Raw genomic sequence first — 25,906 nt, forward strand, 5'->3', positions numbered from 1 at the left:
TGCAGTTGTACATGATCTAAGGCAGCATTTGGATTGATGTTTTCAGTTTTTGGCACCTTGCTAAAGGAATGATGTAATTAAACTGGAAAATTGGGGAGATCTGTGAGAATGTTGCTAGGATCTTTGAGCAAGTAGAGACTATTCATTGGAGACTAGGTGAATGAAGGGTGATCTTAGAGGTGTAAAAAAAAAACAAGGACATGGGTAAAGTGAATGCAGTTTGTTTTTTGCTCGGGGTGGGGGGAGAATTGAAATTTAATAGGAAAATGGGGACAACCTTCTCACTCAGTATCTTGTATATCAAATGAGCTGAGGACAAGTGGTTTGAGGCAAGTATGTTAACATTTAAAAGGATGGCTACGAGGACAAGAAAAAGTTAAGGGATTTTGGCCAAATGCAGGCAAATGACTAGGTTGATGTCTTGGTCAATATGAGCTGTTCTGGCCCAGGGACCTGTTTCCATGTTGCCAGACTCCAGAGGGTGAAGATCTGGAGGGATTTTGAGGAAATGTTTCACCCAGAGAGGCAAGTACTTGGAATACACTGCTTGAGAATGGTGGAAACAGTATTCAAATGTCTAGAAAGCACTTGGAATCACCTAGACTTGAGAGGTATTGGGACAACTGCTAGAAGATCAGCTTAATCAGGATGGTTGCTTGCTCACAAATTGATGTAGAAATGATGGGGCTGAATAGCCTGTTATCATACTGTTTGACTCCAAACCTGTAGGCAAAACTGATGTATTAATCCCAAACTGATCCTGTAAGTGTTTAAATATGGCAGTGATACAAACTACTGTCTCCAGTTGTCAGTCAAAAAAACCTAATTATTCCAGCAATTCACTGAGGTAAATGCCTTTATTTAAATAAGCATTTCCATTTAGATGAGAAAATTACATAACTCAGCATTGTATGGTGTACTTTTGCAATTAATGTTTAGCACCTAATATCTTGCATAATTTCAAGTTGACTAGAGGATTTTAGAACACTTAATACTTATACTTTAGATGCGTACCTTGGCTGTAGTCTGGTGAAATGGTAGACATGCTATATGCCTGAATATATTTTGCACCATTCCCCACTGCATTTCAAGTGTGGACTGATACCATAATTCTAAATTTTATAGTTTTCAATAGCCTAATGACCTGCATGATCCATTCTTGGACCTGCTGGTGAAATAGTGATGCATCATTGTTCTCTGTCTTGTGCAAATGCTGCAATATGAAACACAGAATGAGCTGTAACAAGATAGTCATTCACTACAGTGGTGTTGTGGAGGAGTTTAAATGCTGGGCCAGGTACATTAAAGGATTACATACAATAGGCTCTAGGAAAGTTATTTAAAGCGAATGTAAGTCAGCCAACATTGTGAGTAATACAATCTCCCGTTACTTAACAGTCACTGCTTTTAAAGTATATAAAACTTGATGACTTTGGAGAATGGTGTATCAATTTAATGGAATCTTCTAAAATGCTAATAGATGTTTTTAGTTATAAATGACAAGGATCCAAACTGCATCTCATTTTGGATTAAATGAATTCTAAAAAGTACATTTTATTTGTTGTACCCCTTCTGCAACAGTCCACTAATAGACCCATGACACAGGTACCCATTGTGCTGTAGTGCATGCATTTTCAATTGCCTCCACCAGATTTTGCACTGTATCTTCTAGTTCATTGTTAACCAGTGTCAGATCAAACCAATGTCCGTAAGTTTGCTGGAGGATTTCTGACTCCTTTTGAATCTTCTTGAGAGATTCAACCTGGAAAAAAAACCACATTGATTTGCATTGAAATTATGTTCACTCACTTGACCAGAAAGATTGCTGATTGGATATTGCAGTTGTTAACAGTTTTCTCCTAAACTTAAGAACTTTTTATGTCAAAAGCCATATCCTGTGATTGTGAGCTATAGATAGGTGTGAAGGATGGTTCCATATTAAATATCTAAAAAATTAAGGGCTTTTTAGTGGCTTTGATATGTATGTTGTTCCCTATTTTAATTTTACCTATAACTGATAGTGTTTGAAAGCAACTTTCGCACATTTGACCTGGGGATCCATTTCTTGTGCCTGCTTTATTATTGGCTATTCTTAAGTATTTAACCCTTCCTCTCATTCACTATGTCTTGCTTGTCTGTGCCCTGTCTCCCTATTGATATCCTGGTACTTAATGACATACCATTTAAAATGAGGTGGTATACATTTAAATGAAATTAATTGCTTGATCTTGACAGCTTTTGCCTTTTGCTTTTCTGGGCTTGATCAGCTGTTCAATTAAGCTGCCTTCCACACCATTGACAATGGGCATTATTACTTCAATTTTGCCATGCATTAGTGGTGGTAAATCCCTCAGCAATGGGGTTTATTATTTACTCTTTGTAAAAAGTATATTTTCCTCACAAAAATGAAAAAGAATGGAAGGTGTGAGATCCTGGCACTGGTCATGAACAAAAATAAAATTGTAGTAGAAAGGTTTTGGGGTAAACATTACTGAACTACACACCTCTTGATTATTAATACCAAATGAAGATCGACATGGATACAAATCCAGTTCTGAAAATGTCAAAAATAAATCTTAGAAGAACGAAGCATGTGGGTTATCCCCTAATTTGCCACATTTATTTCAACTTTAACATGATGAGACTGCAGTTGCATTGACTGTAGGGTGAAAGAGGACATTCCTACAGCAGTACTATTGAAAACCCTCTTTTAGTTTGTGTTTAAGTGACTGCTATGTTTTAATTTCCAGAATGTACGACTTTAAAACAGCCTTTTGGACAAAGTTTAGTCAGCATTCCATCTCCTAGACCTGTTTCACCTGAGAGATGCACATACAAGGCGAAAAGAGCATTTTGAAATATTTTATGGTGCTGCTCTTCAGCAGGTTCTCATGGGAGATTTGATACCTGTGTACTTCTCAGACTGGATACACTTAACTCATTTTCTCAGATGAAGGTGTCTGTGCCCACATTATCACTGAGCAGTGTGCCAGTGACTGCAAAACCTTTACTATGTGGGGTTATAACATTTGTATTTTCATTTGGGGAAAACACCTCAGGATGAAATGACCACCACAGTTTCTTCCTTCAATTAGGTCTTGTAAATCCCAATCATTTTTCTACTACATTCCTTGATGTTCACACTCATCTTTTCTAAACTGCAACAAGTACCTATCTGTACCTCTGTTTCAGAATTACTTTAGTTCAGTAAAAAAAATGCCATACCTGATTGCCTAGCTGAATACCAGAGGGAGCAGCAATGAAAACCACCAGTGGTGCAAACTCTGCTGTTCTGAGAACCTTTAGAGCCTGGTAATAGAGGGAATACATGCAGTGTTAGGATTGCCGTCTGGGGGAATATGCCTGATTTTAAAAGAGGAAGTAACATTTTCTTAATCTCCAGTGAGCTTGTCGTAGAAAAACAAAGCTTAGACAGCTTTTGGCCTACTGAATTACTACAATTACTTTATAGAAAGGCTAAGTTGAGTTGTATGTTCTATTTGGCATCCAAAATCCAGCACTGTCGAGTTGTGGGTAAATTCTGCTATAACACATGTTTATATCAAGAACAAATATCTACACCAAAGTTATTGGGTCTTACACCTGCCTTGGAATCAGAAAGTTAAGGTTTCAATCTCCAATCCAAAGATTTAGGAATCAAATCTAGGTTTGTGCATCAGAGACCATTGAAGTGTTGTCTTTCAAAAGAGATATTGAACTGAAGCATTAACTGGAGTCTGATGGACGTGCAAGATCCAGGAGGATCATTCAAAACATAGACAAATTCTCTGCTCCAGTTTATCCTTCAAAGCCATTTGAAAAATTCATGCTATAGTGTACTTTATTTTGAATGACAAGAATATGGTGAGAGGGGAAAGTGCATGGATTGACATGTTCTGTTATATTTCACATAAGTTGCTGCCCTTCCCATGATGCCTGAATGATTCATGTCCCAGTCATGTAGCACGCATTTAAGATGCATTGAAAGGAGATTCAAATACCTTGCTCTTTTGGTTCCAAGTACAAGATTGACATGAGTAAGTGCCTTGCACCATGTAAACAACTATCCTTAACTTCCAGTGTAATTCTCCATGCACATAGCACTGGCAAATTAGTAAACTGAGTTGACCCCATTGCACTCTGCAGTAATCTTTTTCCAATATCCTAAGTGTGTTATCACCTCTATGATGTCTAAGCAATCCATGTCCTCCACTGTATTCAACAGAACGGCTGGTGTCAGTGAGTAAGTTCTGGAATGACCGTTGTTATTATGCCATACCTGGGGCTCTATATCCACCACTGCAATTTTGCCCTGTCCTTCATTGATCTTGCGGATTGTCTCTAGCTTTGTTCCAAACATGGCCCCTTGGAAGCTTCCATATTCCAGGAATTCATTACAGGTGATGTTCTTCACCATGTCCTCATTGGAAATGAAGTAATAGTTCTTTCCATCTTCTTCATTTTTTTTTGGTAACCTCGAGGTGTCTAGTAAAGGAAACCACAATAGGTTCATTTTTTGGGGAGAGGGTTGAGTGCAGATGGAGAGATGGCAATGCAGGGTTTTCTGTTGCATCTGGTATTCAGAATATAATTATATCTACTAACTCAAAGTATTTTATTGCTACATGGGGAACCAGCCAACAATCTTGCATTTTATATCAGTATAAAAGCTCTGGACTCCTTATATTGTGTTCCTATTGTTGGTTTCAATGGTTGTGCAAACATAGGAGAAAAGCCATTACTCCCATAATGAAATCTCAAGTCACAGAGTGTGAATTAGAGGTTATTCTGGTCAACTAATGGATTTAAAGTAATATGGGATTATGTCAATTTGAAAAGAGGCATTGCATAGGCATGTTTCCAAAGCAGCATAAATGGACTCCCTCACAGGTTTGATAGATAGATAATCACGGCTAGTCTTGCTTATCCCTCTTTGGAAGTTGCATTTATCCCTAGTAATTTATTGTTTCTGAGTTCTTTAAGTCTGCAAAGGAATTTAAATTGAAAGTTTCATAAATTAGATAGTAAAAGTATGCTGATGGACATTAAGAAGTTTCACAATAAGTGAATAAAACATGTTTTTAAATTCTTCGGGAAAAGATATACTCATGAATGTTTAAGCAATGGTTAATTTTCTACAAGGTGTCCTTGGTGAAGCAGATTTAACAACTATCACATTCTCTGGTGGGGCTCCCTACAGATCTTACAGTACCTTTGACAGTACACCGTTGATGTTCTCAGGACAGGATATGGTTCATTTCTAATTGTGAGCAGTCTAAGTACAAGCAAAATCATTTTTGGGACAAAGACAAGGCATTGGGGGGGGGAAATTAGTGCTCCAAATTGAAGGAATTTTAAGTGCAAATATTTATTGGTCAAGTGATTGTCATAAATGAGTCTCAGAAACTCCCTCCAAAAGAACACCAAAGAAGTTTGAGTGACAGCAATCCAATATGTTTGAATGGAGCTGATTATTCAGGAAGAGGAACTTTGTCAAAAACAGTACTCTCTATCAATAAACAATGGAAGTAAGCTTTACTTACTCCAACAGCAATGATAGTTTTTCCTGCACGGCACTTACGTGGAATTGGATATGCAAATTTGTCTGAGTGTTTGGTAATCAGAGCATTTTTAATGTGACTTCTCCCAACTCCGTTGGCTCCTGCAAATAAAAAGCAAAGCATTTTGGTACACGAGTAAGCATCAGGACATATGACACTTAATAGCAGGGTTTTGATTTGTGTTGAGACTGCGATTCCGTTTCCTTGCACCTATTCTGAGGATAGGATACATCATCGGTAGGATGCACACATTAAAAAGACTGCACATCTCTTCCACTCACTGAATGAGGGGAATCTGGTACGTTTTCGAGATTTCTCATTAAGTGTTCCCATCCAATAAAGCTGTATTTTGCTTTTCAAAGGAGTTTTGTAATCGGGCATCAATAAGATATGATATTAAGGAGTCAGATGTTGTTAGCTTTCTATGCTCACCAAGAAGCACCAAGGTCTTTCTGTTGAACGCAGGGAGCTGTACGACTTCTTCATATGAGACTAGATCCAGGCGATCAAAGACTGGAAAAACAACAGCAATTAGCTGTAAGTTTGAATGAAATAAATGACTGCTGCCACTCTGTTGTGTACAGTAACAGTAGCTAAAGTACTGGAGTGTTATGACAGCAGTTCAGAGTACACAATAGTACAATCTTAGTGCTCACAGTAGGTCAATTTCTCAGTTACTATGGCAATAAAATAGCTCAGAAAACACTGCCTTTGTTGACGACTATAATGTGCCTTTGATTTACTACGATGAAACATGAAATGTAACAATAGAGTCAACTTCTTTTTCACAATTTATGATTTTTTTTGCACACCAGTTCCCAAGGAGACATTGTATTGCACATAATTAGGCACTTGGCAAGATCCAATAAAAAGTAGTTAGGTTTAAGCAGACCAACTACTGTGTGAGTGGGCCTGTGTTAGAATGGGGAGTTGAGTCTTTGGCTTATCAAGGCTTCAGTGAGAAGGGTCATAGGCCAGAAGCTGATTTTTTTCATTATTTATTCTTTCTTATTCCACATTTAGAGTAGTGGGGAAGGCAGGGAGACCTCCAGTGACCCTGACGACTACACCTACATCCATCTGCAGCTTCAAACACTCCACGTTAAGGAGTTGGGTCTGGAGTGGGATGAACTACGCACCATTCAGGAGGCTGAGGGTTTGATAGACAGGGCATATAGGGAGGAGATTACACTCAAGGTGCAGGATGCAGGTAACTGGGTGACTGTCAGGAGGGGGAAAGGGAATAAACAGCCAGTGCAGAGTACCCATGGCCATTCCCCTCAATAACAGGTATACCACTTTGGATACTGTAGTGGGGGTGGGGGGTGGAAAATGACCCAGGAGAGGAAAGCCACAGCAGTCAGGTCTCTGGCTGTGGGAGAAGTCGAGAGCTGTAGTGACAGGGGATTCATTAGTTAGGGGATCAGAAAGGAGGTTCTGTGGATGAGAATGAGGTATCTGGGTGGTATGTGGACTCCCAGGTGCCAGGGTCAGGGACTTTGTGGATCGAGTCCACACTAGTCAAGTGGGAGGATATGGTTGTTGTCCACATTGGTACCAATGACATGGGTAGGAGAGGTGACGAGGTCCTGCAAAGCAAGTTCAAGGAGTTAGGTGGTGGGTTAGAGGACAGGGCTTCCAGTGTTGTGATCTGAGGATTGCTATCTGTTCCATGTGCTTGTGAGGCCAGAAAGATCATACAGTTTAACACACGGCTAAGGAGTTGGTGCCGGAGGAAAGGAGTCAGGTTTTTGGATCACTGGGCTCTCTTCCAGGGAAGATGGGACCTCTACAGAAGAGTTGGTTTGCACCTGAACTGGAGGGGGACTAACACCCAAGCAGGAAGGTTTGTTAATGCTACATGGGGGTTGGGGAGGGGTTAAACTAGAGTTGCAGGGGAATGGGAACCAGAATGCCAGAATAGATAATGGAGTCAGTTGTGGAGAAAGACATACTTACATACAAAGTCAGTAACCAAAAACTTGAGCATGGTGGGACTAATATTCTGAACTGCAAATATATCAATGCCAGGAGTATTCTAGGAAAGGCAGATGAGTTTAGGGTGTGGATCAGCACATGGAATTATGACATTGTGACCATTAATGAGACTTGGTTGCAGGAAGGGCAGGACTGATACTCAATATTCCAGGGTTCTGTTGTTTTAGATGTGATAGAGTGGGAGGGATTAAAGGGGGAGGGTGTCATTACTGGTCAGGGAAAATGTCATGGCAGTGCAGTTGACCATGTTAATGGGATTACATTCTAGACCACACAACAGTCCGTGGGATTCAGAGGAGCAAATTTGAGAGAAATCGCAAACCATTCCAAGAAACATAAGGTTATGATAGTAGGTGATTTTAACTTTCCACACATTGACTGAAAACTACATTTGCAATGACTCACACCCAATGAGACTTGCAGTTTGCAAATTTAGTCTTGGTGAGAGAGTCATTGAAGTAGTGAGTGAGAGATTGACACCTTACCGGATGGGAGTGATTTGAAACCTACAAGTCTCGTCAGAAGTGAGTCTTATTTGAGTCAATAAAAAGAAAGGAGTTGCAAGCAGGTCAGCCATCGTTGGAGTGGGGCATTATTCGAGTGATCTGGCTTTGGCTCAACGGGCGTGGGTGAGCAAAGGCAGAGGTTCTAAGTAAGTTTCTAGTAAGTTTTTTTGTGTTCCAGTACATAGCTAGAGGGCTGAGAATGGGCCCATAGTTAGTGGCATGTTCCTTGTGTGAGATATAGGAACTTTGGGAGATCTCCAGTCTCCCTGATAACTACATCTGCACACAGTGCACAGTACCCGCGTGGCCATTCCTCTCAACAGTATACCATTTGGATACTGTTGAGGGGAGTGAGAGTGGAAATGTCCTACCAGAAAGAAACCACAGTGAGCACATCTCTGGCTCTGTGGCTCAGAGGGGAAGAGTGGAGAAGAGGAGTGCAGTAGTGACAGGGGGTTCCATAGATAGGGGAGCAGTCAGGAGAATCTGTGGACATGAAAAAGACACCCAGATGGTAGCTTGCTTCCCAGGAACCAGGATCGGGGATGTCTTTGATTGGTTTCACAACATCCTAAATGGGGAGGGTGAACAGCCCAAAGCTGTGTTACATAGTTGTATAACTATATGCTGTAGGTAAAGGCAAGGTGGTCCTGAAGAGAGATCTCTGGATTGTTGTCTGTGCCATGCGCCACTGAGTGTAAGAATACGATGATTTAGCAGATAAATGTGTGACTGAGGAGTTGGTGACAGGGGCAGGGTTTCAGATTTCTGGATCATTTGGACTTTCTGGGAAGGTATGACCTGTACAAAAAAGATTGGTTACATCTGAACCCAAGGGGGACCAATATTTTTGTGGGCAGATTTGCTAGAGTTGTAGGAGAGGGTTTAAACAAATTTGTCAGGGGGACAGGAACCAACATGATAGGGCTGAGGATGGGGCACTTGGTATTCAAGGGCGTAGTGAGACTGTCAGGAAGGACAGACAAGATTGCAGTCAGTGGGATGAGTTGAAGTGCAACATAGAGGCAAAATAAGTAAGAGTGATGAATACAGGACTGAAGTTGATATATTTGAATGCGCGCAGTATATAGAATAAGCTAGATGATCTTGTAGCTCAATTAGCAGATATGTTCTGGGCTTCACTGAGTTATGGCTGAAAGAGTTAGGAGTTGAGAGCTTAACACTGTGTGTCAAAAGGACAGGCAGGTAGGCAGAGGGGGCTGGTAAAAAAATGAAATCAAGTCTTTAGAATGAGGTGACTTAGGATCAGAAGATGTCGTGTCCTTGTGAGAGTTCAGAAACTGCAAGGGTAAAAAGACCCTGATGTGAGTTGTATACAGGCCTCCAAATAGTAGCCAGAATGTGGGATATGAATTAATGGGAGGTAGGAAAGGCATGTAATAAGAGCAATGCTATGATAGTCATGGGGGATTTCAATATGCAGATAGATTGGGAAAATCAACTTGATGCAGGATCCTGAGAGGGGGAAGTTTGTAGAATACTTACGAGATGGTTTTTTGGAGCACCTTGAGTTTGAGGCTAATAGGGGAAAGGCAATTCTGGATTGGGTGATGTGTAACCCAAGGGAGCTTAAGGTAAAAGAACCCTTAGGAAGCAGTGATCATAATATGATAGAACTCACCCTGCAGTTTGAAAGGTTGAAGATAAAGTCAAATATATCACCAGGTTTGCAGACACTATGATGGTTAAGTAGAGGGACAAGTAGCATTGAGGAAGCAGGGAGTCTACAGAAGGCCATAAGCAGATCGGGAAAATGGGTAAAGAAGTGGTAGATGGAACACAGTGTCGGAAAATGTATGATCATGCGCTTTGGTAGAAGGCATAGACTACTTTCTAAGTGGAAAGAAAATACAAAAATCAAATGTGCGAAGTCCTTGTGCAGGATTCCCTAAAGGTTAACTTGCAGGTTGAGTTGGTGGTAAGGAAGGCAATTTCAATGTCAGCATTCATGTCAGGAGGACTAACTTATAAGAGAAAGGATGTAATGCTGAAGCTTTATAAGGCATTGGACAGACTGCATTTTGGAGTACTGTGAATAGTTCTGGGTCCCTCGTCTACAAAAAGATGTGCTGACATCGGACAAGATCCAGAGGAGGTTCACAAGAATGGTTCTGGGAATTAAAGGCTTAACGTTTGAAGTACTTTTGATGGCTTTGAGCTTGTAATTGTTGGAATTTAGAAGAATGAGGTGGGGATCTCATTGAAACCTATCAAATATTGAAAAAGAGGATGTCAAGTGGATGTTTCCTATAGTGGGTGTTTATAGTTTCAGAGGGCACAGCCTCAGACTTGAGAGAATGAGGTGGAGTTCAGAACAGAGATGAGGAGGATTTTAGCTAAAGGCTAGTGAATCTGTGGAATTCATTGCCACAGGCAACTGTGGAGGCCAAGTCATTGAGTACGTTTAAAGCTGAGGTTGATATGTACATGATTGGTCAATGCATCAAAGATTATGGGAATACGGCAGGAGAAGGGGGTTGAGAGGGATAATAAGCTATGATGGGATGAAGAAGCAGACTCAATGGGCCAAATTATTTAATTCTGCTTCTATGTCTTACGACTGGGATTCCCATACCATAAAAAGGCTAGATGGGAAAGAGTTTGTCAAATGTCTTTAGGAAAATTTCCTTAATCAGTACCTAGAGGTCCCAACTAGAGAGTGTGTGATACTTATCTCCTATTAGGAAATGAGACAGGACAGGTGACAAAAGTTTGAGTAGGGGAACACTATGCACCTAGTGATCACAATGCCAATAGTTTTGAGGTAGTTATGGATAAAGATAGCTCTGGTCCTCGGGTCGAGATTCTAAATTGAAGAAAGGCCGATTTTGATGGTATCAGAATGGATCAGGCAAGTGAGCATTGGGACAGGTTGTTTTCTGACGAAGGTGTACTTGATAAGTGAGAGGCCTTCAAAAATGAAATTTTGACAGTACAGAGTTTGCATGTCTTTGTCAGGCAAGGATATCAGGTTTAGGGAACCTTGGATTTTGAGAGATATCGAGGCCCTGGTTAAGGAAAAGAAGGAGGTGCACAGTAGGTAAAAGCAGGAAGGAGCAAGTTAGGTGCTCGAGGGGTAAGAGAAATGAACAAGAACACTTACGAAGGAAATCAGCAGGGCTAAAAGAAAGCATGAGTTTGCTCTAGCAGACAAGGTGAAGGAGAATCCTAAGGGCTTCTACAGATATATTAAGAGCAAAAGGATAGTAAGGGACAAAATTGGTGCTCTAGAAGATCAAAGTAGTAATCTATGCATGGAGCTGAAAGAGATGGGGGAGGTCTTAAATGCATATTTTATATCTGTATTTACTTGGGAGATGGACACAGAGTCTATAAATGTGAGGCAAAGCATGGTTCTGAGGTCATGCACATATACAGATTAGAGAGGAGGAGGTGTTTGCTGCCCTGTGCTGCAGTCTGGATGTTATGTTGGAATTGTACAAGATGGTAGTAAGGCCTAATTTAGAGCATTGTGAGCAGTTTTGGTCACTTACCTACAAGAAAGATGTAAATAAGTTTGAAAAGAGTGCAGAGGAAGTTTACAAGTGTCGTGCCAGGACTTGAGGACCAGAGTTACAGGGAAAGGTTGAATAGGTTAGGATTTTATTACCTAGAGCAGGGAAGATTGAGAGGAGATTTGATGAGGTATACAAAATTATAAGGGTTATAAATAGGGTAAATGTAAGCAGGCTTTTTCCTCTGAGACTGGGTGAGACTACAACCAGAAGTCATAGGTTAAGAGTGAAAGGTGGACTGTTTAAGGGGACATTAGGGGGCACATCTTCACTTATAGAGTGGTGAAAGTGTGGAATGAGCGGCCAGCACATGTGGTGGATGCAAGTTCGATTTCAACTTTTAAGAGAAATTTGGATAAGCACTTGGATGGGAGGATATGGAGGACTATAGTCCGGGTGCAGGTCGATGGGACTAGGCAGATCAATGGTTTGGCATTGACTAGATGGGCTAAAAGTCCTGTTTCTGTGCTGTACTTTTCTGTGATTCTATGTAACAAAATATGATATCAAGAACTGAGAAATATTAGGGCAAGTAACCAAAATCTTGGTGCAGGAAGTAAATATTCAGCCGAAGAGCAAGGTAGAAAGATGAAGAGGTTTATGGAAATAAGTTCTTAGTTTCAGCAGCTGAAGGCTCAGTCAGTAATAATGGAGTAAAGGAAATCAGGGATGCAAATAGGCCAGGATTAGAGAGATGCAGCTATCTTGGAGGCTTCCAGGGCTGGGGTAAGTTTCAAAGATAGATGAAGGCACGAAAGGATTTGAAAATTATTTTTAAATTGAGAAATCACGGAACAAAGTGATCTTAAGTTAATGGATAAGGGAAGGCCGTCCAATGTAGTGTTAGAATGACTAGAAATGAAGAAATCAAGAAGGAGGTTCTTAAATCAGCAGCTGTAATGAGCCTGGGGTGGAAATGTGCATTCTTCCAGAGAGTGTAGCAAGCAGCCTCTGAACAGGGGCTATTTGGAAAAGCTGAAACAGAACATCACAATTGCAATGATCTGCTTCATCAGACAATGGTCTAGCTTTGGCAATAATGTTAAATGAGCAGCAATTGATCAATTGGTTCAGTGTTCAATTATTTTAGGATACGGACGTGACCATGTGGCTTCAGCCATCATAGTAAATTGAGACTGTCTGGATACAGTCATATCCTTTGCATCCATTATCTTTAGATTCTACATGTCCATCCTTTGACCAACAGGGTAATCAAGCAAATGGCTAGTGTTTCCCCAAATATCCTAAACGTAAACGAGCAATGCCACGTAAAGAGTGACATACTTGCACTGTGCTTGGCCAGATACTTGTCTTTACACTGTTTTTTCTTCTTCCCAAATACGCCACATCCTGATGTCACATCCTGATTAGCTGTATTCCTATTGGCCACTCGCCTATAACAATACAGATTAGCAAAGAACATGAAAAATATGTACTTTAATATGAAGAAACTAACTGCTGGAGTCTGAGAGAAGAATAAAAAAACAAGCTGCTGGAGGAAATTGGCAGGTCAAGCAGCATCTGTAGAGAGAAATAGAGAGTTGGCATTTTAGATCATACTGGATTTGTACCTAAGTATATTATTTTGGAATCCATTATTGTATGTACTGTATGTGCACATCTGTGAGATTTGCCCTGTGATCTTCTGCTATGACAATTCTAATGTGTTATTATTCCAGCTGTGTCTACAAGTTAATTGATTAATTCTATCCCACCATTCACAACTGGTTGTGGTAGACCATGGAGCTTTGATCTGATCTGCTAATTGGAAAATGCCTTGCCTGCCCCAAGCATTTTTATTTTACTGATAGCAATCATGTAGTCCTGTGCTGCAGTTTTACTAGGCTGGTACTTTTTTAGATGCTGCTCTTGGCATGCCTTTCTGCACTCCTAAGCCAGATAAAAATGGTTGAGGTATGTACTGAGCCATTTCAGCTCCTGTGGCTGAGTCTCATGGACATCATTTTGGAGATGTCAGGCCTGTTCTGAGTTTAATGTACCTAGCACAAGTATAATGCCACCTAACATGATGGGGTGGGAGAACTTGATGTGATGATGTGATATTGGCTCCATAAGTACTGTTCAATAGTCACTTCCACCAATGCTATCAAGAAGAGATGCATCCATCACAGTTAGACTGGTAAAGGTGAGGTCAAATAGGTTCATCCCTCCTGTTCGGTCACTCACCACCACCCACACATTCATGCGACAGCTGTGTCTCTCAGGATTCAGCCAGCTCAGTTCATGATGGTGCTATGAAGCCACTCTTGCTGATGGACATTGAAGTCCCCTGCCAAGAGCACATTCCATGTGTTTGTAACTTTGTGGTTTCTCCCCCAAACGTTCAACATGGAGAAGCACTGATTTACTATCTGAGGGAAAATGACAGGTGGAAATCAGAAGGCAGTTTATTTGCTCATGTTTCTGGTGCCATGAGACTTCAGAGGGTTTGCCATCAATGTTGAGAACACCAGGGTTTGCTCTTTGCTGCCTCTGTACCACTGCTTCTGATGGGCCTGTCTTGCTGTTGAGACAGGATTATGATGGAGGACATATTGTCTATTACGTATGCTTCTGAATCATAATCAGGTTTATTATCACTGACATAAATCATGAAACTTGTAGTGTTGTGGTGTAATGCTTACAAATATAGATTACAATAAGAAACATAAAATTAAATAATTAGTGCAAAAATAGTGAAGGAATATTCATGGATTCATGGACAATTCAGAAATCTGATGGTGAAGGGGAAGAAGCTGTGGAATAGCTGATAATCTGGACATCTGATAATTTGTGAGGAGCAAGTTTGCTGTGTCCATCAGTGCATGGGTAGAGGTCAGACGTTCACCTAGTTTTGCCCTTTCTCTATTTCAACATAGATTGCTGGGCCACCTAAAAGTCAATCCACGCTCCATGAGCCAGACAAGGTAAGGAGTGCATCAGTAAACATTACAATAATACAGAGTTTTTGCAGTCATTACTATTGAGACAGATGCCATTTTCTCAAATTAGTAACAGAATTTCAATTCCACAGCTGCAATGGTTGGATTTGACGCTGGATCTCTGGATAGTTAGTCTGCTAATTTCTAACATTGCCCAACCACTGTGTGTGGTGGCATCTTTTAAAGTGTTTTAATTTAATCAGCCTTTACCTCAAACTCAAGGGAATGCAAGCTAAGTGCATTCAATTTGTAGTTGTTATTAGTTCTCTAAGATTCCCCACCTTCTTGTTTCCATCTGAACTGTTCTGCATCCTAGTCAACTATGGACTGATACAGTGTGTGACAGGGCTCACACACAGTAAGGGCCACACCCTTGACCTAGTCATTTCCAATGGTCTTTAACACTTCTGAGGTTGTGGTGACCAAAGCCACTCTTTCTGATCATTTCTGTTTTCACTGAAATTACTATGTCTCTATTCACTGGCGCTCAAACTGAGGTAATCACAAAATGGTATATTACTGAAAACACCCAGCTATTATTCACACAGGCCTTTTCTCCCACACTTGTCCTCTCCAGCTTCTGTCAATGATCTTGTAGACCATCTCAACTCTAAAATTACAGATATCATTGATGTAATCACCCCCACAAAAGTTAAAGTAGTTTCTGGGAAGAAAACAAAGCGCCGTGGGGAAACACCTCACTGGTTACCTTTAAAAAGAAGAGTTGAAAAGCTGAACGCAGCTGGTGGAAAACAAAACTCCAGGTCCATTGTGACATTTATAAAGAAACTCTTCGCATCTATAACTTAGAGTAAGATGTGTAAGGTAGTCCTTCTTCTCTGATATTATAAACAAAAACAGCAATAATGCACGTTCCTTATTTGCTAGGCTCACTCATCCTCTTCTATCAGTAGCTCCTGAACTTCTAACTACAAAGTCATATAATGACCTTGCATTCTTTTTTAGTGATAAAATTCCGAAGATTAGACAAGCCGTTAGTGTCTCTGCATCAGGTCAGAAGTCAGTGTTGTCCTCTCACTCACTTAGAACTAATTTAGTTAAGATGATACAATTCAAACCTATTGACTTTCAAACTCTAGAAGAAATTGTGCTACACCTGAAATCCTCCTCCTGTTCCCTTGACATTTTACCTACAGCCTTTTTAAAAAAATGTTTTTAGTTGCATGATGCCAGGCATTCTGCAAATAGTCAACACTTCACTTCTATCAGGCAGCTTCCCAAAGGCCCTGAAAACTGAAATTATTAAGCTTTTAAAAATGAACAACCTAGATGCCTCAGTAGTTAATAAATATAGGCCAGTATTAAACTTACCAAGTTTAAGTAAAATTATTAAAAGGGTTGTTTATCAGCAACTCGTTAGCTTTTTGGCACTAAGCAATTGTAAGGATGTTTTCCGGTCTGGATTTTGGGAACACCGTTGTACTGAGACTGCTCTGGTGGAGGATTTAAATGACAGCCGCTTCAACCGTGATGATGGTAAACTTTCAGGTTTGGTTTTACTGGATTATCGTGCTGCTTTTGACACAGTTAACCATGGCCATCACTGGACAGACTGGAAAGCTGGGTGGGACTTTCTGGTACAGTCCTAAAGTGGTTTAAATTATTTTGTATTGATTGGCAGCTACATATTTGACCAAACAAAAATGACATGCAACGCACACAGAATGTGCTCTCAAGCGTCCATACTAGGGCCTCTTCAGTTTAACATATACATGCTCCTTCTAGCTCAAATCATGGCAAGCAACAAAATATCTTCACTTAGTTATGCAGAGGACTCTCAGATTTATATAACAGCATCAAGTGACTATGGTCAGTAAAAAACTGTATTGACCAAACCACTGATTGGTTGAGCAAAAACTTCCTATAGTTAAACAAAGGGAAAACTGCAATAATTGTTTTTGGTGCCAAAAATAAACGATTAAAGGTCAATGCTTACTTAGAATCCCAGTCATTACAGACCACAAGCCAAGCCAGAAACCTTGATATTGTGATGGACTCTGACTTAAATTTTAACTGCCACATTAAGACAATTACAAAGTAGCCCACTGCCATCTTTAAAATAAAGCCCGAGTTAAAGGGCTTACGTCTCAGTAAGACATAGAAAAGCTTGTCCATGCATTTATTTTAGTAGGTTTGGCTACTGTCATGGAGTTTTCACAGGACTCTGTAAAAAATCCGTCAGACAGCTGCAGCTCATCCAGAACACTGCTGCCAGAGTCCTCACTGAGACCAGGAAAGTAGAACACATCACTCCATTTCTCAGATCACTACGCTGGCTTTCTGTCCATCAGATGATTGGGTTTAAAATATTACCACTGGTTTATAAAGCACTGAATGGTCTAGGGCCAAAATACATCTCCGATCTCTCGCTGGATTATGAACCTTCCCGAGCTCTCAGGTTGTCTGGGGCAGGTCTGCTTACCACCCCCAGGGTCAAAACCAAACATGGTGAAGCAGTTTTTAGTTACTATGCTCCACATATCTGGAATAACCTTCCAGAAGATTTAAAGTCTGCCCCAACTTCAAGGTCTTTTAAGTCAAGGCTTAAAACTTTTCTTTTCGCTGTAGCTTTTAAATAGAATCTCCTGCACTGTAACTCTTGTTTCTTTTTTAATCTATATATCATATCTATTTTTTCTGTGATTTTATTCTCTTTTATATTGTCTGAAATTTGATGTTTGATTTTTATATCTTGTTCTATGTAAAGCACTTTGAACTGCCTTGTGTTTGAAAAGTGCTATACAAATAAACTTGCCTTGCCTTGGCAAATATCTGTCGAGTTTCCAAGGCTGGCATTTCCTGCCAACCATATACTTCACAACTCACTTCACCTTATAATCAAGCATCTAAACTAAGCACCACCATTCCATTGGTTCTTTTAATTACTAGCTGAAGCATTCTCCTTTTGGTTAGAAATTCATCCTCAATTACATGCACCAAGTCACTGGGTACGGCAGCACCGCTTCTCCCTTAGAAGTCTGTGAGGATTTGGCATGATGTCTAAAACTCTTGACAAATTTCTATAGGTGTGTGGTGGAAAGGATATTGTCTGGTTGCATCATGGCGTGGTATGGAAACATAAATGACTTTGTACAGAAAAGCCTATAAACAGCACTGGATACGGCCCAGTCCCTCCCCATCACTGAGGACTTCTATATGGAGCCCTGTCACAGGCAAGCAGCATCCATCATCAAGGATGCTCACCATCCAGGCCATGCTTTCCTCTCGCTGCTGCCATCAGCAAGAAGGTACAGGAGCCTCAGGACTCACATCACTGTGTTCAGCAAATTATTACTCCTCAACCATCAGACTCTTGAACCAAAGGGGATAACTTCACTCACTTCATTGTCCCATCATAGACATATTCCCAAAACCCATGGATTCACTTTCAAGGTCTCTTCCATGTTCTCAATATCAATTGCTTATTTAGTTACTATTATTATTATTTATTTTTTTTCCCTTTTTTTGGTATTTGCATAGTTTGCTGTCTTTTGCACACTGGTTGGCACTCTGCTGGTGAAGTCTTTCATTGATTCCATTTTGGTTGTTAGATTTATTCAGTATGCCTGCAAGAAAATGAATTTCAGGATTGTATATGATGACATATATGTACTTTGATAATAAATTTACTTTGAACCTTGAACAAGACACTGAGCAACTGAGGGTGAATTTCTCCTTCAAAGAGTCCAAACCTTACTGGTTCACCATGAAACAGAAAATGTTGCAGGACCTCACAAACCTAGACAAGGAGTTACATTGGATCTTCGATAAAACAATAATTGGGCAACCACTAGAATATTGTGCTGGATTCTGGCAATCGCACTCCAGGGAGATCATAAGGAGGATGATTCTGGGTAAGGGATTTCAGCCTTAAGGTTAGACTGGAAAAGCTGTGGTTGGTCTTGGAGCCGAGAACGTTGAGAGGAAAGATGACAGGTGTACAATACAGGATGACTTTGGATATGGATATGGAAAATGTTGCAGACCGCAAAGCACAGATTTGAAGTGAAGAGCAAAAACAGAGAAAGAGATCAGAATTTTTTTTAATGTAGAGTGGTGATTTGGATCTATGCTTCTAAGGATGATGGAAGAAAAGAAGGTTTTCTACAAAACATTAGATGGGCCTGGGGCCAAATAATTTACAAGGGCATTATGAAAGAGTGCAGAAAGTAGAATAGACTGCTTGATGGTGAACTGGTGTAGACATAGCAGACTCTACTGTAATAATTTAATGATAATATAGAGAAGAAGGTGGGAGACAAATGCAAGAGGCGAAAAAACACAGGAAAGAAACGGAAGTGCAGAAAGTGACAAAGAAGACAGAAAGAAAGAATTAAGCATGAAAGAAATATAATTTATAGAGCTGCTATTGCCCCCTTTGAGACTTCTCTTTTTCATTTCTATCACTATGTTCTCCCACCTACTTGTTCTTTGCCTTTATAGCTTAGTAGGAACAAAGCGTACCATTCCTGCAGTTCAGGTGAGGGAATTAGTCCAGTTATTTTGCTTGTACTTTCCAGACAGCCCTGCCACCAGTTGGGATCATCCTTACTGATGATCTTGATGATGTCACCGGTCTCAAAACTTAATCCAGCTTCCTTGCAGGGGATTAGATCATCCTTCTTTGGATCATAACCAAACTGAGCTCTCATGTACATCTGAAAAAAAAGATGTCATAAATAATTAGTCTTAGATTTTACAACCAGGAAGTGAGGAAAAACAGGAAGCGTATTTCACACTTAGAACACGCTCAAGAACTTACACGTTATGTAGAATACTGAGGTCTGAAGTTTTGGCTGGGGAGGCTTTGGTAAGCCAGCACAGATGAGTAGCAGGCAAGAACAAGTAAAGGTTTATTAAAATATATTAGTTAACTAAAAAGATACCAGTGAGATAAATTAAATAAAATAGAGATGTAAGATCCAGTGATATGTTGAGCTGTATGACGTGGAAGCAAGGCTGAGGACCAGAAATGCAGTGGTCAGCCATTGAAACTGAGTGCAGCACATGAGAGAACATCAGACTGACATCCCTTCTAAATCAGAAGAGGTCCAGCACTGCTGTCAGCTCTGAACTCACATAAACCACTGGGACCCAAGTGTCCCCTGTATAGTCTGGAGAAGTCTTGTCAGAAGACAAGTGGGCTTCATGGAAAAGTTCCTGCCAAAAAGACATTCCTCCAAAGTGGAAACAAAGCCAAGAGACTCATCTAGGTACAAAACACAAGGACTGGAGTGATGAACAATGGTAGCAAGTGCTCTGGACAGATGAGTCAAAATTTGAAAATTTTGGCTCAAACAGGAGGCAGTTTGTCCAGAGAAAAGCTGGAGAGAGCTATAATGGGCGGGTGTCTGCAGCCAACAGTAAAGCACAATGGAGGCTCCCTATAGGTTTGGGCTACATTTCTAGATTTGGAGTTGGTGATCCAGTCAGAATTAATGGAAATACAAGCAGATTCTCATCCATCTTACAATCCTACCAGGGTAGTGTCTGATTGGTCCCAAAGTCATTCTGAAGCAGCACAGTGACCACAAACACATGGTCAAGGTAATAAAGAACTATCCTTAGCGAAAAAAGAACAAAGAGTTCTGCAGTAGATGGTATGGTCTCCACAGAACCCTGATCTCAGCATCATTGAGGCTATCTGGGATTACCTGGAGACACAAAAGCAAGCAAGACAAAGTCTGCAGAATACTTGTGGCAAGTTCTCCAAGAAACTTGGAACAACTCATCAGCAGATTTTCTTATAAAACAGCAGTTTTGAAGACAAAGGGTGGTCACACCAAATATTGACTTGATTTAGTTTTTTACTGTTCAGTGCTTTTTATAATAATCTTTTTGATAAATGAAAATTTTAGTTTCATTATTTTTCAAAGCATCTTCACTTCAGAGAAATATTTTTATATGTGCCTAAGAAACAGCCTCTGACAACCAAGTCCAGCTCCTGGCCTTCTTGTGTGGCTTAGCCTCTAAGCCTGGCAGAACTGTTTCTATTGACAGGAGAAGGGGCGAAGGCGGGTCCTGGCGCCTTAAAACCAGTGCTTCAGGTAGATGGAGCTCGTCAGCCTGGGAAAGCAGTTGAAACTTCCGCTGTCTTGCAGCCATACCCACTCATCGGAAAGGCTTTGGGAGTAAACAAACCCCGAGGACAAATCCAGAGCTGGAGTCCCTAAGGCAGTCCGGCGTTGCCTTCAACCTCGCTCTGGCAACTCCTGCGATGACACCGGTGCCAAGCTGTATTGGCCCTTGCCCTTCCCTTGGATAACATCAGTGGCATGCAGAGGGGAGACTCGCTGCATGGGCAACTGCCGGTCTTCCATACAACCCTGCCCAGGCCTGCACCCTAAACCAGGCGCAGATCCATCATCTCGCGAGACTAACGGATGCCACACATGCCAGAAATTCTAAAGTGTCAGGGGGCGGAAGTGAGTGTAGTCACTATTACTAAGGAGATGGTGCTTGGGAAGCTGAAACATCTAAAGGTACATACATAGGCTACTTGGACTAGATGGACTGCACTCCCGGGTTCTGAACAGAGGGATTGTGCAGGCATTAGTAGTGATCTTTCAAGAATCATTAGATTCTGGAATGGTTCCAGAGGATTAGAAAATTGCAAATGTCACTCCACTTTTTAAAAAGGGTGATAAGCAAAAGACAGGAAATAATAGTTGCTTCAATAATTGGCAGGATGTTGGAGTTTATCACTAAGGATAGGGTTTTGGGGTACTTGGAGGCAGATGATAAACTAGGCCAGAGTCAGCATGATTTCCTTAAGGGAAAATCTTGCCTGACAGATCTATTGGAACTATTTGAGGGAATAACAGGCAGGATAGACAAAGGAAAATCAGGAGATGCTCTTTACTTGGATTTTCAGAAGGTCTCTGACAAGGTATCGCACATGAAGATGCTAAATAAGATAAGAGCCCATGGCATTACAGGAAAGATACAAGAATGGATAGAAGATTGGCTGACTGGCAGAGGGCAAAGAGTGGAAATAACAAGAGCCTCTTCTGGCTGGCTGCCGGTGACTACTGGCAGGGGTTGATGTTAGGTCCCCTACTTTCGTGCTAAACGTTAATGATCGGGATGGCTGAATTGATGACTTTGAGGCCACTTTTGTGGATCTTGCAGGATGAGTCATTAGTAAAGAAGGTGAATGCAATTTTAGCATTCCTTTTGAGAGGATTAGAATATTACAGCAAGGATTTAATGCTGAGAAATTATAAGGTATTGGGCAGACCACACGGTGTATTGTGAGCCATTTTGGGCCTCATACCCAAGAAAGGATGTTGTGGTGTTGGAGAAGGTCCATAGAAGGTTCATGAGAATGATGCCAGGAATGAAATGGTTAATGTATGAGGAGTGTTTGATGGTTCTGGGCCTGTACACACTGGAGTTTAGAAGAATGAGGGAACCTACTGAATACCGAGGGGCCTGGAGAGAGTGGATGTGGAGATGTTTCCAAGGTGAGAGAACCTTTGACCAGAGAGCACAGCTTTAAAATTCAAGGATGTTACTTTAGAACAGAGATGAGGAAGAATTTCTTTAGCTGACGGTCGTGAATCTGTGGAATTCATTGCAACAGATAGCTGTGGAGGCCAGGTCATTGAGTGTATTTGTAGCAGAAGTTTATAGGTTCTTGATTAGTAAAGGTACTAAAGATTACGGGGCGAAGGCAGGAAAATGAGGTTAAAAGGGAAAGAAATCAGCCATGATTAAATGGTGGGATAGACTCAATGAGCCGAATAGTCTATTTCTGTTCCTATGTCTTATGCTCTAAATTAAATAAGGATGAGGAAAATCAACTGGGCTTAAGGGAGAGGTATAAACCAAGGAGGAGATATAAAACCATATTTCCAACAATTTCTTTTGAGCAAACATATTTAGAAGTTAATTTTTCAAAACCAGCAGGTCTTCACTTACAATTATTGCCAATTAGATCACTAAAATCTCCCTTATTATCATTTTTTAAATGTGCAATTAATGGGTAATTACTCTATATTCAGTGTGATTTACAGGCTGTGTCAATGGGAATATCCCCAGCAGCCCACCATAAAACGGTGCAGGTTATCTCTGCTGACAACATTTTCTGGTTTCTGCTTTTGACTGTGCATGCACAGACATTGATTGCTGATTTATACTGATGCCCGTAATTAATGACTGCAAACTCTGAGCATTATTAACAAAATGTAGCACATTTAATTGTAAGCTGGTAAAAGGGTTATTCTAAACACTGAAAATGGATACTTAGCAGGGCTCGGTCAAGGCTTAAATCTACTTTAGTAGAACCCACAGCAATTTTTAAAGCAATATGTGATATACAGCTTCATTACTGAGGTCTGGAGTCCAATAGGATGAAATGGAGATAAAGTGAGAAAGGGATTTAAGACGATATTACTTAGAGGTGGCTCATTTAAGCAAACATCCTGTGAAGCAAAACTCCGTGAGAAAATTTCAGTTCAGGAATAAATTAACTACCTACATGTTGATTTCTTACATAGTAAAGTGGGGTTAGATGATGACTGTGTTACAAGATGTTATAATGAAACTTTATAGGTCAGGAAGATGTCAACACTTTTCTTGGTTTGTACGGTATTGCGCAAGGACAGTTATTGATATTGTGTACATAGCTTACAGCAAATGAATGAGCAAGCATGGTTCATTTTGAATCATTTATCAGATGATATGGCTTAGATGTATCTCAGATGAATCTACAAGCCGATTTACAGGTAGTCCCTGAGTTACGAACGTCCAACTTAAGGACAACTTGTACTACGAACCGAGGAAGGAGAGCATTTTAAGTCAGATCATGACGCCGTCCGCCATTTTAAGTTGTTGCCGTTGACACTGTGTTGAGTGTTTAACTTTGTATTTGGCTTAAATTTTTCTTAGTAAGATTCACCCTGATCCTGCCCCAACCACCTCCCCCCCCCCCCCCCCCCCCAACCGCCGTTCCGGTTGGCTGCTGGCGCTGTGAAATCAGCGCCAGGCTGGAAAATGGAGGTTTCTGAGTTCGATCCAGTGACAGACCGCTCCCGTGCCGGGTTGATGTCGATCCAGTGACTCCCGTACTATCTGTTCTGGGTTGATGTCAAGCTCGCAACTCGACCTCGTAAAAAAAAACTGCCACCTCCAGTTTAAATTCCCACGCGGAATATTGTGGAGGATCAAATACCCAAACCCAGCACAGCCCTCACTTGTCCCATTTAGCCTGTCTCAGTGCGGTGGTCCTTAGGACCCAGCGGACCTCGGGAGCCGGCAAAGCTCGGGAGCTGCCACCAGCAGTGTTTCTGTTCCATTGACAGGAAGCGATCGTGATTGAAAATAAAGTGGAAATAATAAGGTGTTTGGAAAGAGGTGAAACACCATCGGTCATTGGAAAATCGTTAGGCTACAGTCGGTCAACGAACGGAACAATTTTAAAGGATAAAGTGAGAATAATGGAGCATGTGAAAGGCCCTGGCCCGATGAAAGCTACAATTATTACTAAGCAATGCAGTGATTTAATTATTGGAATACGTATGTTTCTTAAGTGTTTTATATGCATAGAAAGGTAAAATATATACTATATACTAAGACAAACGTTTGACTAACTGACGCTAAATAATACCGGATCTACTTGTTCCGACTTACGTACAAATCTGACTTAAAGCTGGACTCAGGAACAGGACTCATACGTAACCTGGGGACTGCCTGTACTGTAATATTAGGCTCAGTTAGGATGCCCTACAATTGCAAACCATTCACTGACAGTCACTATTTATTTTAGGTGTGGAGAGTAACCTCCTGAATGACATATTGAAGGATGTAATGCTGAGCTTTTGTAAGGCATTGGTCAGAGAACACTTGGATTATTGTAAGCTGTTTTGAGACCCTTATCTGAGAGAAGGTGTGCTGGAATCGGGGAGGGTCAGGAGGATGTTCACAAGAATGATCCTGGGAATGAAAGGGTTAATACATGAGGAGCATTTGATGGCTCTGGGCATGTACTCATGGCAGTTTAGAAGAGTGAGGAGGGAATCTCATTGAAACCCGCCGAATACTGTGGGGCCTAGAGAGAGTGCGTGTGGAGAGGGTGTTTCCAAGAGTAGAAGAGTCTAGAACTGGGGGCACAGCCTCAGAATATAAGGACATCCCTTTAGAACATAGATGAGGAGAAATTTCTTTAGACTGAAGGTGGTGAATATGTGGAATTCATTTCCACAGATGGCTATGGAACCCAGTTACTGGATATATTTAAAGCAGAGTTTGATAGGTTCTTGATTAGTAAAGGCATTAAAGATTATGGGGAGAACACAGGAGAATGGGGTTGAGAGGGATAATAAATCAGCCATGATTGAAAGGCAGAGCAGACTCTACGGGCCAAATGGCCTAATTCTGCTCCTATATCTTATGGCTTATAAGTACTGCATAATAGCAATTTTATCTCTGCTTCCAATAAGTCTGAGGAATGATACAGACCAACAGAAGGTAACTGTCTACTTTGCTTACATAAATATGCCTAATGCTGGACAAAGAAGCAGTGGCCTAATTCTTTTTGAAAAATCTCTAGAGTTGGCTATTCTTGAAAGCATTGATTTACTTGGACAGCTCATTCTAACGGCTATTATTTATTTCTTCTTTGAGTTAGGCTAACAATGAATTGACGCTGTCAATAGAGAATAATGACATAAACCAGATCCTGTGGCACCTTTCCCATTCCTTTAAGACCAACTAATTCACCAAAAAGGAATAATCAAATCTGATGTTCACCAAAGGGACATCAACAGTTCCCAACTGATAATAAAATATTCGTAGATGGATCCATTTTGGTATGGTTAACTTGGGGATTATAGGTCAGGTTTTAAGTCTGACATATTACGAACTCACCTCAAAAGACAGAGGGTTGCAATGGTAGTTGGATTGAACCTGTAAGGTGACAGTTCCCATCATTTCCTTCTGTAATATAAACAGAAAAATGTCATCAAATGGTTGCTCCTCATAAAGCTGCTTTCCCCCCCGAATGCAGAATCGTCATGTTTGCATGATACGTCGACAATGCATTACCAAATGTTTCATGAATCCAGGCTGTGAAGATGGAACCATTTGCAAATCCCATGTTGTAATACAGGAGTTTTTATCCAGGTAGATTCCATTATTCAGGTCTCTATCGTCTGCACTGTCACAAACAGGCTGAATTCTGATGAAAATGGCTAAATTAGTGTTAATTTATTTTTGTTCTTTGCAGCAGTGTTGCATTTTTTTCTGCTGATGGCATACCAGAGTTCTGATGAGCCAGGATGTTCCAGCATTTAGACCCAGCAATGAAAAGAGCAGTGACGCTTGTCCATACTAGTACTGAG

The 25,906-nt window shown here is 40.8% G+C and overlaps 1 protein-coding gene across 1 annotated transcript in view; it reads right to left on the reverse strand.

Annotated features, from left to right (window-relative positions):
- Positions 1-838: 838 nt before the first annotated feature.
- Positions 839-25,906, reverse strand: part of mpp1 (MAGUK p55 scaffold protein 1) — a 50,902-nt gene continuing 25,834 nt past the window's right edge. The window contains exons 5-12 of the mRNA XM_073058329.1: positions 25,434-25,502; positions 19,029-19,222; positions 12,886-12,995; positions 5,994-6,074; positions 5,582-5,662; positions 4,280-4,485; positions 3,226-3,309; positions 839-1,762 (exon numbers count right to left, since the gene is read on the reverse strand). Of these exons, the coding sequence (XP_072914430.1) occupies positions 1,586-1,762; positions 3,226-3,309; positions 4,280-4,485; positions 5,582-5,662; positions 5,994-6,074; positions 12,886-12,995; positions 19,029-19,222; positions 25,434-25,502 (1,002 nt within the window). The 3' untranslated portion in view covers positions 839-1,585. The remainder of the gene's footprint in view (positions 1,763-3,225; positions 3,310-4,279; positions 4,486-5,581; positions 5,663-5,993; positions 6,075-12,885; positions 12,996-19,028; positions 19,223-25,433; positions 25,503-25,906) is intronic.

Source organism: Hemitrygon akajei, chromosome 10 (genome assembly GCF_048418815.1).
Source record: "Hemitrygon akajei chromosome 10, sHemAka1.3, whole genome shotgun sequence".
Lineage (NCBI taxonomy): Eukaryota > Metazoa > Chordata > Chondrichthyes > Myliobatiformes > Dasyatidae > Hemitrygon > Hemitrygon akajei.